Consider the following 16,023-nt stretch of genomic DNA (forward strand, 5'->3'; position numbering starts at 1 on the left):
TGTCTGGTTCGAATCCCGGTCATGCAGCTTGCAATCACTTGCCGGAGCCCCGAGATAGCACACAAAGTTGTTGGTCTTGTTCTCTCTCTGGGTGGGTACAGTACAGTAGATGGCGCTCTCTCTTTCCCCTCATCACTCCTAGGGTGATGTGGATCAGCACAAGGCTGCATCTGTGAGCTGATGTATCAGAACCGAGTCGCTGCGCTTTCCTCCGAGCGTTAGCGCTGTGATGCTACTTGGCAATGCTGCTAAATATTGGGGAGAAAATGCAAGAAATTAAAAAGAAGCCAAAAAAAAAAAGACCTGTGTCTAGTCTTTCCCCAGGCTATCTTTCCTACTGTATGTGTTCCATTATAACTTGTATTATGGTACAGTTGCCTGGCTTTAAGAGCAAGCTAAAATATATTGAACTGCTGTTGTGGCTTTATTTTATTTGTTTGTGAGAGATGAGAATTGAGATGTGGCTATTCATACAGGGATTAATAGGTAAATAACTACTTATTGATGTATTAATCTAGAACAATTACAGGCAACAAATTACAGAAAGGAATATGTGCCGATTCAAGTAGTGTCTGAAACTGGAAAAAAGCGACATGCACTACTTGTACAAGTGTTATATATACAAGTGTAAGACCGTGTGAGTTAATGAGGCTGATCTGAACTTTGACCCAGTTCTCTCTCATTAGAGAGTGTATTCTTACTGAAACACCAGTGAAATAATGAACTGGTTCTGCACCAGTCTGAGTAGAAATGAGCTGCAGAAGCTTGAGCTTTCCATAATCAGTCCACGGATAATTCTATTGTTTTTGACTGAACTCTTTATGGCTCAAAGTTCTGACAATCACATTCCTTACATTCCTCCTGTTCTCACAGACGAAACACTAGCTGCAGAAACAGTAACTATAATTACAGTAACATTTTTACAGATTCAACTTAAAAATGATGAGTTTCTTTGATTTTACCAAATTAAAAGTCTCTGGAATTTAATCAAGAGGAAGATGGATGATCACAAACCATCAAACCACCAAACTGAACTGCTTGAATTTTTGCACCAGGAGTAAAGCAGCATAAAGTTATCCAAAAGCAGTGTGTAAGACTGGTGGAGGAGAACATGATGCCAAGATGCATGAAAAAAACTGTGATTAAAAACCAACCAGGGTTATTTCACCAAATATTGATTATTTCTGAACTCTTAAATCTTTATGAATATGAACTTTTTGTTTTCTTTGTATTATTTGAGGTCTGAAAGCTCTGCATCTTTTTTTGTTATTTCAGTCATTTCTCATTTTCTGTAAATAAATGCTCTAAATGAGAATATTTTTATTTGTAATTTGGGAGAAATGTTGTCTGTAGTTTATAGAATAAAACAACAATGTTCATTTTACTCAAACATAAACCTATAAATAGTAAAATCAGAGAAACTGATTCAGAAACTGAAGTGCTCTCTTCATTTGTATATCTGTAATAGTGGTATATTTTTGTGCATATATATATATATATATATATATATATATACAGTCGTGGTTGATTAGTGTGAGCAGCTCTGCTCAGTCAGCCCTTCACTCTGCTCCAGTAATCTAACTAATCTGATTATGTCTACGGTTGATCAGCTCCTTCTCAAAAGCTCACTCTCGTCTGGACTCTCACACACTCACCCCAAACTAGGTGACCAGTACACTCTCAGAAATGGCTGCGGCTAAAGAGGAAATGTACCCGAAGAAAATACTGGAGTATATGGAGGGATATCTGGTGTCTAAGGTAAATCTGCTGCATTTATTTCATTATTAATATTCAGAAATATTCATAAACCTCTAATATTGTAAACTTCATATTCTGGTCTGAGTTTAGTTCTCTGCAATTCTTTATTTTCTAAGGGTGTTTTTTACTCCAGCACCGTTTGTTCTGGTTAAAACAGACTCTGATTGGTTTGTACTCTTAATGCGGTTTGATTGAGCAGGTGTGAAAACAGTAATCACACTCAGATTCAGATCAAAACAACCGGACTAAGACCTGCTTGAGTAGAGGGCGGCAATCAGTTTCGGCCGTGGGCCAGATATTTTCCAATCCATTAAATGGCGGGCCACAAAAAAATCAGTTTTTGAAAAATGAAGCAGGTAAACCCAAAAATAAAGGAAAAAATAAATAAATAAACACACTGCTCCTCACGCCAGATCAAACCCGAGTCGTCAGGGTCACGGTCCTATATACTACTGCTGCCCCGGCTAGTAATTTGGGACACGGCCGGGAAAAACGCCATTATTTCTGCAGAAAAATGAGAACGGACGGAAACTAAAGAAATTAAAGAATCTTAAATGATGACGAGCGCGACTGAAAGAGAGACAGGGGGAATTGTAAACAAAAGCTCACCAGAGAAGCATTTTATTTTATTTGTTTCAATTTTTGTTCAAACAAGCTCACGGGCCTGATGTTTCATGCTTTCACGCCTATTGCCGACCCCTGTGCTAGAGCATATGAAGCGTTTTGTTCTCTTGTGGTGAGAATGTGATCTGGTTTCGATCTGACCCAGATATCAAATATACTCCTTTTATTTAACCTAAACAGATGATAAGGTGCAGTTTAATCTGATGTATATTAGCCAGATAACGCTAATTAGTTACACAGCTATAAACAAACGCTGTCTCTGCTGCTGCTCCATGCTGTCTACACACTGAGCGCAGTCTGTGCTGCATTCACTGCTCACAGCTGCGTGACTTTGCTTACTACATACATTGCTTAGTACATCTGTGCTGCTGCACGCCCCATTAAAAGCACAGTCCTGGAACACATAATCTTCTCATGATATTTACTTTCTGCTCCAGCACCAGACAGCTCTGACCAATCAGAGGAGACTCTGATGTGCTTGTGTGGTTTATTGGTGTGTATTTTGGTGCGTTTAGGTTTTCATACCTGTGTGAAACCAAACCAAACAGGGGGGGTAAACTAAAGCTCCAAATAAACAAACTCATCATCTGATCCGGATCATAGAAACTTTCACAACTACAGGTGTAAAAAAGGCCTTAGAGTGGAATTAGGTAATTTATGGTGTTTTTGCACTCAGCCCTGCTGCTGTTTGACCCCTGACCCCTGTGCAGACGCTGTTTACTGCGTGTGAGTTGGGGGTGTTTGACCTGCTGCAGGACTCTGAGATCCCGCTGGCTGCTGCAGACGTGGCTCGAGCTCTGAACAGCAGTGAGGACGGCATGAACCGACTGCTCTCAGCCTGCACCGGACTGGACCTGCTCACAACCCAGAACACTGCAGACGGTCCTGGTACAGTACACACACGCACACACACACACACACACTGACCCAGTAACACTCATAACCCTCTGAGGCATGGTGGTCACTTCAAGAAATATACAGGGTTTGGAGAATGAAACTGAATCACCTGGTTTTAGAGCACAATAATTGATTGTGGTGACGGACAGTTCTGGTGGAAACAGGAGAGTTGAGGTGCACATTGAATTCTGTGTGATTTGATCAGCCGTGGTTTTATGTTTTTTGGATACAATCCGGGTTAGCACCCGAACATCCCTTTCAGACAGCTTCCTCTTACAGCGTCCACAGTTAATCCTGTTGGATGTGGTTGGTCCTTCTTGGTGGTATGCTGACATTACCCTGGATACCGTGGCTCTTGATGCATCACAAAGACTTGCTGTCTTGGTCACAGATGCTCCAGCAAGACGTGCACCAACAATTTGTCCTCTTTTGAACTCTGGTATGTCACCCATAATGTTGTGTGCATTGTAATATTTAGAGCAGAACTGTGCTCTTACCCTGCTAATTGAACCTTCACACTCTGCTCTTACTGGTGCAATGTGCAGTTAATGAAGATTTGATGAACAGTTTCATTGTCCAACCCCTGTATGTATATATTACATAGATAGTCCAGTTATATAGAAGTCTAAAGTCAGTCCACAAAATCTTCAAAAATTACTTCATGCTTCCCTCTGTTAAAAACTTTTATGGAGATTCGGATTTCATTTTTCAGCAGAACTTGGCACACTGGCCACACTGCCAAATGTAGCAATAGGTCTTATATTGTATTCTAATTTTCTGAGACACTGATTTTTGGGTTTTCATTGGCTGTGAGCCATAATAATTATCAACAATAAAAAAAATAAACGCTGTGTAATACATCTATATAATATAAGAGTTTCACATTTTTAACTGAATTACTGAAATAAAGTAACTTTTTGATTATATTCTATTTTTTTGAGATGCACCTGTATGTGCTTATGCACAATTGAATCCACAGCTGAAGTGTGTGTGTGTGTGTGTGTGAGCAGTACTTTACAGTAACACAGAGATGTCCAGTGTGTTTTTGACCAAGTCCAGTCCTCGCTCTCTGTATCACTCCATCGACTACAACTCCAACACCATGTACCTGTGCTGGCATTACCTGCCCCACGCAGTCAGGTGAGAACCTGCCCCCCCATAACTCACTCACACTGACACTCACACCTGACCTTAAAATGCATTATATTTAATATAATAAAGTGTATTTTTAAATTGTGTGGACTAAAGCACCAGTCATCCACCAGGTGGCGCACTTATCAAAGACACTTCTGAGCGGAACAGAGGAGGATAATGTACTCAGTGCTCAATACTGACCAGAGTAAAATAAAGAGATACCTGTGTCTCCTGCTCAAAAAATTAATAATAAAAAAATACTTACAGGACTTAAATTAAGTTACGTTAAGTAATGCTTTACTAAAAGTATCTGTATCTCTATTTTCACTTAAATACAGGACTCTGTACTACAGACTGTATGTATATGTACAGTACTATTATACAGGTATTATTAGACAAACTGTGTGTGTGTGTGTGTGTTATTGTGTTAGTGTGTGTGAGTGTGTGTGTGTGTGTGTTGTGTGTGTGTGTGTGTGTGTGTGTGTGTGTGTGTGTGTGTGTGTGTGTGTGTGTGAGTGTGTATATTTGCACATCTGTGTCAGCAATGGGTTTAGTTTAGAGTAGCTGAATGCATTTATTAGAAGTCGTGTCCACAAACATTTGGACATCCTGTTTAATTAAGTTTTTTCTTTTACTGTTTCATTTATTTTATTTATTTTGTCTTTTTATTTTTCTATTTTAATTTTATGTTTTACCTTTTAGACTTTTTATTTATTTTATTTCATTTATTTCGTCTTTTTATTTGTAATTTTTTTTAAACATATTAATATTTATTTTAGTTCCATCATTTAATTTTTTTTATAATTTAGGTGTTAGTCCTCCATTTATTTAGTTGTGTTTATATTTTATTACTCTAATTATTCGTATCTTTACATTTACATTTTAGCTTTTCTGCGTATCCTTTTATTCTGAATTATTTAATATATTCTTAATAAATCTTATATTGTTGGCTTGTGGAAAAATCTAAAATGACCTGAAATAAACTCTTTTTACTTCCATTAAAAGTTAAGAAATCATAGCGTAGACATTTTTGTACTTTTATAATATATATATATATATATATATATATATATATATATATATATATATATATATATATATATATATATATATAATGGTTTAAATGCATTTTACAACCTTCCTTCTTCACATGGTTACTCATCTGTCTGATGATTTAACCCCTTTAGATCAAGAGTTTGGGTACATTTAATCAAAAGCAACTAAAACTAACTATCTCTGTTCTGTTTCTCCAGAGAGGGGAAAACTCAGTATGAAAAGGCATTTGGCGTGAGCTCCAAGGACCTGTTTGAAGCCGTGTACAGGTGGGTTTAGCTGGCCACAACGTGTATGCCACTGAGTGTTTACCACATGTTAGCGTTAGCTTGTGCTAAATGGCTAAACACAAACAAGCATTCATGCTTAACTTCTGTAGAAGCACAAAACATTATTATTTAAAAGTACTTAAATCTCCCTCATCTGCTAACTTGACACAGATAGTAGGTACAGATCCCTCCCTCAGACGAAGTCTGCTGTCCAATCTTGTTGTGTACTGTCTTAGGTTCTCAATTAAAATGACTAAAATGACTAAAAAAGTGTACAGGTATGACATCAACTACAAAATCTCAAAAAACATCAGTAATAAATGCTCTAAATGACTATGAATATTGTTATTTAGAATTTGGGAGAAATGTCTGTAGTTTATAGAATAAAACAACAATGTTCATTTTACTCAAACATAAACCTATAAATAGCAAAATCAGAGAAACTGATTCAGAAACTGAAGTGCTCTCTTCATTTTTAGCAGTATGCTAATTGTTTGTTAGCTATATTAGCCGTGTAGGTCCAGTGTTTAACTAAAGAAGCTCCGAACATGACTAAGAGTGTCCATTACATCAGAGTTGTGTAATCCGTGATCCTGTAGCAGTTGGATGAAAGAAGAGAGACACAGCAGAGCAGAGTGATGTTTTCCGGGCTGTTCTTTGGTGCGTAACGTCTCAGAACTCTCAGAAATGCAGAGACAGAAAGACCTGAGGGAACTGTCACACCAGTCAACTCCTCACACACATGCCTCACACTGACTCTTCCTCAGGGTGAAGGAGAATTATCTATACAGCATCATCTTCATCATCTGTGGGACGCTAAAAAATGTATATATTTAGCATTGGACTTCTACCTGTTGGCTAGTATGGTGTTTCTCTGATTGGCAGCAATGAATTTTGTAGTTGTAATTGTAATTAGAGCAGATAAGAGGATTTATATAAATGTTTTCATATATATATATATATGTATATATATATGGTATATATATATAGGTATATCATGAAAACCGAGTATAGCCCTTTGTATAGCCCATAGAAGAGGTCTATGGGCTATACAAAGCATGTTCATAAAGTTCTTTACACAAAATAACTTTCACATAAAAAGATAGATATATACTTTATTGATCCCAGAGGGAAATTCTGGAAATAAGCTATTGCTAGCCATGACGTGTATACCTCTGAACGTTTACCACATGTGAGTGTTAGCTTGTGCTAAACAGCAAAACACAAACAAGCTAGTTCAAGCTTAACTGTGATAGAAGCTTAAAATTCGTTATTTGAAAGCATGTACATCTCCCTCATCTGCAGTGGACAGTAGATACAGATCCCTCCTTCAGACAAAGTCTGCTGTCTTCTGGCTGTCTAATAGCACAGTAAATGGTGCTATTAAATAGGTCCCAGTCCCGTGAGTACTACAGTGATTCAGTAACACTGATTTGATGTTTCTCAGGAGGCTATACATCAAACATCAAAAGATTTCTTCACATAAACATAAGCAACATTAATTTTTCCACATTTGCAGGTCTGTGTTCAGATCAGTAGATGCATCATCCTAGAGTTTCATGTCTCTTGGGAGAAAGAACAGATTCTAGTCAGTAAAAGAAGAGAACAGTGGTGAAACGTCTCCCGGCCCGCGGCTTTCTCCGAGCTGTCTGCTGCTGTATTCATAAAAACCCAGCGTCTCTCCGAGGTTAACGCTGAGGAGCTGCTGAGTAATGACTGGCTCCCGCGTCCCGGGCCCCCGGGGGCCGTCTCCGATACCAAAGCCCTGACATTTGGGTCTTGGAGCTGGATGGAGTCCCGCGTGGCTGCAGGACAGTCGCTGAGCTTGTTGTTGTGCTTGTTGTTGGTTGGAGTTGGAGTTGACGGGGTTTGGTTGACGGGGTTTGGTCGGTGGCCCGGCGAACCCAAAGCCTGATAACAAACTTCTCACAGCCTGCCTTAAGATACGAACTGTCCACTCGAGTTAATTTAGCCTCAGCTCTGTCCCTGTCTCCGTCCCCGTCTCTGTCCCTGCCTGAACCGACCCCCGTCCTCCTCCTGTAGACGCTGCCTAATGCCAAGCTCAGACTACATGACTTTTTGAGTCTTTAGTCGTTGTGCTGTAACTGTGAGTCCTTCAGTTGTTGAGACTACACACTACATGACTGATCAACAACACAGGGTCACAAATAACACGATTTCTCAGTGTGGGAAATTGGTGACTCACCTGGCTGCTCTCTAGAACCACGTTTCGTCACGAGAACACACCTGAACTAAATGCACATGAAAACTAGCGATGCCCTTCCAGGGTTTCTCTATAGAGGAGAATACGCACTTAAAGTGAGATCAACATGAACGAGTTCATATGAAGCAGCTGAGCAAAATCAGAGTTTATAAATATCTGATCAGTTTTAGACTGAAATATGTATTTATGTCCTCAACACAGAACTATGTCAAATGTTTCAGCACCGCAGATTATTTTATAATTTTAATGTCCAGTTATAAACCTTTACTAAACATTTAAACATGCTCTACCTGTATCTCCAGGATCAGCTCGCAAACCAGCCAATCAGCTCGCAGTAGCAGTAATGCTAGTGCTTTACAGTTTACAGAGTATAATCTTTCATGTTTTCTGTAGATAAGCTGAAATATACAGGAACACTTTCTTAGTTTTTTTTTGTAAAATACATTATTATACTTTCTCAAATTAAAAAATACTGAGAACAAGTAGTTCATAATTATTTTTAATTTAAAGTTTTTAGCTTTTAGCTCCATTCACCCCTATTCATAGAGGACTCACTCACTAGCTCCCTCTAGAGTTTAACAGTAATTCCATGATATAACAGTTTACAGGGGGAATAGTGGGGTGGTCAGACTCTTCATGAACAGGTCTGGTGTGTTCTTTGGACTCGTGGTTCTCTCTCTCTCTTTCTGTGATCCCGTTGGCTGTATGTAGCCGCTGCTCCTCCTGACTCCCAGTCGCCGACTGAGTCAGATATTAAACATGTTGAACATTTGCCGGGTGTCTGCGACTCATAGGCGACCAGCGTGATTGCTGAGTGATCCCTGATTTTCCTCCAATCAGAGTTTTTGTCGGCGACCAACGAAAAACTGTTGGCGACTAAAAACTGACCCAGAATCGTGTAGTCTGATCCAGGAATAACGTGAGTTTTGTGCTGCAGGTCTGATGAGGAGATGGTGAAGTTCATGTGGCTGATGAACTCCATCTGGAACGTCTGCGGGAGGGACGTGATCTCGGCCTTCGACCTCTCGCCCTTCAGGAGTATTTATGATCTGGGAGGTAGGCCTCGCCCGTTTTTATCAGCCCTCTCTGTTTCTGTTTCTGACAGCAGTATCTCATTATCTCAGGCTCTGAATATGGAAACGACTCGTTTTCTCACAGTTCTGACTAAATAGCAAAAGAATGACTTTCATATGTAATGGAATATTCTTACAAAACTACGTCATTTTGTATTTTGTATTAAAGTATTAGGATATTTAGTAAAAGTTAGACAGCGTAAATCATAATTTCAATTATTTGATAATATGTCATATTTTAAAGATGCTAATGAAGTAAGAGGTAAAACTGTCATTAATTTTTGATTTTTGTTGAAATATTAAAGAATAGTAATCATTATTTTACCATACTTACCATAGTGAAACATTAGAAAAAAGAGCCATAAATTTAAGACATGAAAAAAAAAACATTTTATTTTAGTATACTTATATTATTTTAAGTGAAACTTCAGAGAAATAAGTTATTTTAATGCGTTAACAGTAGTACAGTATATAAAATAAATATAAATATAACATTTTTAAAAAATAAATATAAAATATAGAATTATTTCAAGGTACTGTGTGACACTTCAGAGAAAATAGTCAGAGCCAAATATCGCAGGAATTAATTAATGGCTTATTGTGTTTAAAACTGTAAATATCTTAAAATGACTTATTTTATCTAATGTTTCACTTAATAACTAACTAATAATGACTGATATTCTCTAATATTTAAATAGAAATCTTAACAGCAGTTTTAATTAGTTTACTACAGTATCTTTAAAATATATCATATCAGAGGCACACAGCTGCTGCAGCTTAACCAATCAGCTCTCCCTCCTGCCCTGCCCCTAAACCCATACATCACCCACTGCCCCTCCCAAACTTCCCCTCACATTTGTTTTGTCTTTTTTAAATTTGAGCTGAGGGTGGAGTCAGCTAAAATCAGGTTGTCTAGTTACCCTTTAAGGTACTAAGTAAAAATATGTATATATATTTAAAGTGATTTTTTTGTAGAAATACTAGAAAACTATAAAAGCTTGAACACGTTGTGCTGATTTACAGGCTGAAAGTATTTTATCAGGACAGTGGAGCGTCCATCTGTCCCCCCCGCCGGCCGTCCTGCTGCTTTTTACAGGGCGAGAAGCAGAGCAGAACCGTTAGATTGATCTCATTATCAGGAGGTTTTGGGTTCAGGTTCCTCTTTAGCTGAAGAACAGCAGCAGAGGAGGAACCGGAGGCTGTAGAGACGTTATAGAGACACGACACGAAACCCAATCTGACCTTTTCTCAAATGTTACGCCTCTGAGAGACGGAATGAGAGTGAACCTGCTGCTGAGAGGAACACAGGACGTGTAAACACGCACAGTCCTGTAGATACACGTTACACAATCCTGCTCTTGAGTCTTGTTTCTTTTTTGTTTTTGTTTTTACTTTGTGAAATCAAAGATATTTCTCTTCCTCCTTTCTTTCTTAAACCCATAAAGACCTTTTATCAGGTTCTTCTTTTATCAGGTTCTTCTTTTATCAGGTTCTTCTTTTATCAGGTTCTTCTTTGATCAGGTTCTTCTTTTAAGTCTTGTTTTGTCTCAGTAGGTTTTTTTTGTGCTTTTACACAGTTTTAGTTCCAGTCTGTTGATCAATTGATATTGATTAGATATTCATTTATTCAATTTACCAATTATACAAATGCATCCCAAAAATTGGCCATTTCATCTGCTGGTGTTGATCCACTGAGTTTTATTATCAAGTCTAAAGTCAGTGCAGTTTTGTTTTCCCACAAAATCTTACAGCACTTCACATCTTACAGCTTCCCTCTGCTGTTGACAACTTATGGGGATGCAGATTTCATTTTCCAGCAGGAACTGCCAAAAGAACCAATTGGTCTTATATAATATTCCTTATAATTTTCTAAAACACTGATTTTTGGGTTTTCATTGGCTGTATTACACACTCTGTATGTAATAAATACATCTATATAATACATAAGTTTCACATTTTTACAATGATATTCTAATTTTTGAGATGCACTAGTATGTATTGTTTTATATATTTTTTCATCCTTATCCTTTCTGTTAAGTTTAAGTTTGAAGGTATGGTAGGAGGTCCGCTAGATGGCGCTGTGGAGCTGGATCTGTAGAGTCTGTCCTTGTAGATGACAATCACCCACACAGCAAACCCAACACTGACCACCCTGCTGAGACAGACTCCTGACTGCCTCTGCCAGCTCACATCTAATGATGGGGAAACACTACACACACACACACACACACACACACACAAACACACACAAACACACACATATAAACTCGGTGTGCACGCCAAACCAAAGTGCCTCACTAAAATCCTTCTCCAAAACAGCTTACAGGTCTTGGAATACACTAGTGCATCTTAAAAAAAAATTAAAATCATTGAAAAATTACTTTATTTCAGTAATTTAGTTAGTAAATGTAAATTCATATAATATATATAGATGCATTACACACAGTTTATTTCTATTTTAAACATTTATTTCTTTTAATTTAATTTTAATTCTTGATGGTTATGGTTCATAGCCAATTAAAACCCAAAAAACAGTGTCTCAGAAAATTAGAATATTATATAAAAACCAATTGGTACTTTCTGCAGTGTGGGCAGTGTGCCAAATCCTGCTGGAAAATGAAATCCGCATCTCCATAAAAGTTGTTCTCAGCAGAGGGAAGCTGTAAGATATGAAGTGCTGTAAGATTTTATGGGAAAACAAAACTGCACTGACTTTATACTTGATAATAAAACACAGTGGATCAACACCAGCAGATGACAGACCAAACAAACCATCACTGATTGGTGAGCTGTTTCTTGATTGGTCCTCTGGTAGATGTTGGATTGAAGTGACTGAAGGTAGGAAGGTTGAGGGGAGATCTGTAGGGACAGCAGGTCGTGTTTAAGGACAGTGGAGGTGATGTTCTCTTCTATTATATATGTGGCAGAAAGTCACTGTCTCTTTGGATCGTCTCTGACTGTGGGAGCGTTCGGTAAATGCGTTTGGACCCTCTGGCCACCACGAAGGGTGGGCATAGAACTCACAGGAGGAGGTTCAGTTTGAGGCGTATTTTTAGGGGAATAATTTTGAATCACCTGGTGCTCATGCTGTGAAAAAAATGAGATTGACCACACCATGGTGCTTCATGTTATTCAATTCATCTACTGCTTCTTCTCTTTACAGCGGAACATGTGTACAGGCTTGGATTTCAATCTTGGGGTTCCTCCTAATAGTTTTTCTTCATTTACTTAAAGATATTTTCATTCTTAAATGTTATTTTTATAATACTTTATTTTTTCCCCCAGTCTTGGTTCTTCTAAGTAGTTCTTCATCTATCACACCTTCGCCTGTGTCTGTCTGCCCCGCCCCCTTGTTTCCAGACCCAGGTGTTTCCTGTTTTATCCTGTAGTTTTAAACCCTGTTTTGATGAATTTATGCCGTTTGTTTGATCCTCACTTCTTCTGCATTTGTCTACAAAGTTTCTGGTTAGACCTCATTAGTTTGTTTGTTTCTTTGCTTGTTTGTTTATTTGTCTTCTAGGTTGTCCTTTGTTTTATTGTCTTTGTTTCTTTAGTCTTAGTGTTTTACTGCCTTAGTTTTTGTTCTGTTTTGTTAAAAATAAAAACTAGATGTTGATTGGTTGATTTTACTGGTGCTAAGTACTGATTGGTCTGCATTACTTCTACTGAGTGCTGATTGGTCTGCATTAATCCTACTGAGTGCTAATTGGTTTGCATCGCTGCTACTGAGTGCTGATTGGTCTGCATTAATCCTACTGAGTGCTAATTGGTTTGCATCGCTGCTACTGAGTGCTGATTGGTTGACATTAATTAATGATGGGTGTGTGTTTTCGCTCAGGTTGTAGTGGAGCGTTGGCCAGGCAGTGTGTAAAGCTGTACCCTGACTGCACCGTCACCATCTTTGACCTGCCGAAGGTCGTGCAGATGAGCCGAGAGCACTTCCTGTCGCCTGAGGAAGACCGGATCTCTTTTCATGAGGGTGAGTGCGCCACCCAGAGGTCGGGAGGAGGAACTGAATAGTAACTTTACACTTTATAGATGTTCTGATGTGAAGACTTGAGGCAGATGGTGGTGTCACTCTCTCAAAATGACATTTTTCTGTGTGTGTTTGTGTGTGTGTGTGTGTGTGTGTGTATGTGTATGTGTGTGTGTATATGTGTGTGTGTGTGTCCTGCAGGAGACTTCTTTAAGGACAGTCTTCCAGAGGCTGACCTCTACGTCCTGGCGAGGATTTTACACGACTGGACAGACGAGAGAAACGTCGAGCTGCTGTCCAAAATTCACCAGTCCTGCAGACCAGGTACCTGTATATCTGATTTATAGATTGGGTTTTTATTATAAAATGATTTGTTGGAGTATTTTCACCCCCTACAGACCAAAAGTCACTTTGCTTTCAGGTGTTGTTCAAAATTCTGGCTCTGTAACAGAATCTTTATAAATATATTACTCTACTGTTACTCTACTGTTACAGTAAATAAATTAATTCCCAGTCTAAGCATTTGCGTCCATTCTGTCACGATAAATACATTATTGACCTATTATACAATATATTTACACAACCTCAATTATTTTATTTATTGGGGAATGTGCTTAAAAGGAATGAGGAAGTATTTAAACAATAAACCACTGCTTTTGTTTGATTTGATTTATATTACATTAAAAATATATTACTTTCTTTAGCAAGAAGAGCACATTAATGTGAACAAGCAGAATGCTCAATTTAAAAACTATGTTTTCATTTTATTTATGATTGTTTTTTTTTATATTTGTAAAAAATAGTAATGTCAGTCTGAATGTCTGAATATTCTTAAATAAAAAATAAAAGGTAATTACTGTTAAAAAATGATTGCTGTTTTATACTATAAAAGTATCATTTAATCAGTAAAATAAAATGGTTTTAAAATAATACAAAATTGTGTGTTTATCTGTGTGTGTGTGTGTGTGTGTGTGTGTGTGTGTAGGTGGAGGTGTGTTAGTGGTTGAAGCTCTGCTCAGTGAGGATAACAGTGGTCCTCTGACCGCTCAGCTGTACTCTCTGAACATGCTGGTTCAGACTGAGGGGCGGGAGAGGAAGGGCTCAGAGTACGCCGCCCTGCTGACCAGAGCCGGATTTACCACCGTCCACATCCACAACACCGGAAAGATCTACGACGCCGTACTCGGACTGAAGTAAAGCACAGCTCTGCAGTGTCCTCTCTGAGCCTCCGTAAAAGAGGAGGAGCAAAAACACCTCCAATAAAAAGATAAATAAACCAAACGTCTCTTCCTGATTCTCCTGATTTATCCAGCAGCTCCTCCGTCTCAGAAACATCAGCTAACCTACCTGTCCTTTCACTGCTCTACTCTGGATAGGAATATCACTCCAGACCACATATGGGCTATTCATTTTATTATCTTTATTATTATTATTATTATTATTATTATTATTATTATTATTATTATTATTATTATTAATTTATATTAATAATATAAATCCGATACATGTAAAGTCAGACACATTATCATAATCATTATTACCAACAGCAACAAAGCAAGAACAATAACATAGTATTTGTAATAATATTACTATAATAATTATAATAATAATTATAATAATAATAATTATAATAATAATAATAATAATTATTATTATTATTATTATTATAATAATTATAATAATAAAATAATTTGCTATCAAATGCATAGCATTTACTGTTGAATGCTTATTGTTACATTTACTGTTACCTTTCCTGTTAATCTGTTTAAAATTGTATTGGATTATTAATGTAATCTTAGTAGTAGTTTTGGTATTATTAATGATATTACTAAATGAATTGTGATTTAGAAAAAAAAACATAATATATTTGATTTAAATATATGTAAAACCACAAGAACAAATAGTATTACTATCAATATAAGTATTGCTGTTGTTATATCATCATTATTAATGTACAGTAACAGTAAAACAGTAAACAAATGTGCTCTTTTAGATTTTTTGGTTTAAAATTGGTAAACATAAATATTTTTAAATATGTTTAAAACATAAATATTTACATACATACTTGACTCTACTTTGGCTATAACTATAATTATATTTATAGAAATATAATTTATTTTATTATTTTATTATAATTTATTTGTTTATTATTTTTTGTTGTTTATGCTACTGTCTGTCCCAGGGTTGCTTATTTAAACTCATAAATAAGTTGTTGTTGTTGTTGTTTATATTGTAATGGTTCTTCATTAGTCTGTTATAATATGATATTTTATGGGTTAATTAATATGTATTATTGTTTATTCAGTGATGATTTTTAATGCTGGTCATTTAAATGAATGATAAAGTTCTGGTTTGCTCAGAGTGTCTCTGTGTCCCCGTCTGCAGAACCGGACCCCCGCTCTGGAGGGACGTCTCTGTTAACGAGGAGAAGCCATTTCTATGCTAATCAGCCCAGCGTCCAATTAGCCGCTACATCCTTAATTCCTTCATTCATTACAGAAAAACATTATATAAGAGGAGAGAGAGCCGCGGAGCCGCAGTAATGAAGTGTGTTCAGCTCCTCAGTCTGAGCTCAGAGACGGAGAGACGTCAGGTTTATTAATGATGATCATGTGAGACGACAGAGATCCTCAGGAACCTGCGGAGAACCGGGGAGAACCGAGGAGAACTGAGGAGAACCGGGGAGAACCGAGGAGAACCGGGGAGAACATCGGAGAGCCGAGGAGAACAGGAGAGAACAGGGGGAACCGGGGAGAACCGGGGAGAACCGAGGAGAACTGAGGAGAACCGGGGAGAACCGAGGAGAACTGAGGAGAACCGGGGAGAACCGAGGAGAACCGGGGAGAACATCGGAGAGCCGAGGAGAACAGGGGAGAACAGGGGGAACCGAGGAGAACCGAGAGAACCAGGGAGAACATTAAAGCAGCTTCTGCATCTTTTACACTGTTTTTAAAGACAGAATGGGTGGAGCTAAACTGCTGCAGGCTGAATGGGAGGGGCTAAACTGTTGTAGGC

The 16,023-nt window shown here is 37.8% G+C and overlaps 1 protein-coding gene across 1 annotated transcript; it reads left to right on the forward strand.

The window, feature by feature from the left end:
- Positions 1-1,650: 1,650 nt before the first annotated feature.
- asmt (acetylserotonin O-methyltransferase) lies at positions 1,651-14,289 on the forward strand. The gene is made up of 8 exons (XM_022665671.2): positions 1,651-1,758; positions 3,093-3,270; positions 4,290-4,419; positions 5,667-5,735; positions 8,897-9,015; positions 12,871-13,011; positions 13,210-13,332; positions 13,994-14,289. The coding sequence occupies exons 1-8, from the start codon at positions 1,687-1,689 to the stop codon at positions 14,203-14,205; spliced, it is 1,044 nt and encodes a 347-aa protein (XP_022521392.2). The 5' UTR covers positions 1,651-1,686; the 3' UTR covers positions 14,206-14,289.
- The last annotated feature ends 1,734 nt before the right edge of the window (positions 14,290-16,023 follow it).

This window comes from Astyanax mexicanus, chromosome 11 (assembly GCF_023375975.1).
Source record: "Astyanax mexicanus isolate ESR-SI-001 chromosome 11, AstMex3_surface, whole genome shotgun sequence".
NCBI classification, from domain to species: domain Eukaryota; kingdom Metazoa; phylum Chordata; class Actinopteri; order Characiformes; family Acestrorhamphidae; genus Astyanax; species Astyanax mexicanus.

What these genes read in the sequence shown, in the direction of transcription:
- asmt (XM_022665671.2), top strand. Translation starts at nt 1,687, where the DNA reads ATGGCTGCGGCTAAAGAGGAAATGTACCCGAAGAAAATACTGGAGTAT. An exon ending in GAGTATTTATGATCTGGGAG is followed by an intron (nt 9,016 to 12,870) that starts GTAGGCCTCGCC and finishes GTTTTCGCTCAG; the next exon opens with GTTGTAGTGGAGCGTTGGCC. An exon ending in TCACCAGTCCTGCAGACCAG is followed by an intron (nt 13,333 to 13,993) that starts GTACCTGTATAT and finishes GTGTGTGTGTAG; the next exon opens with GTGGAGGTGTGTTAGTGGTT.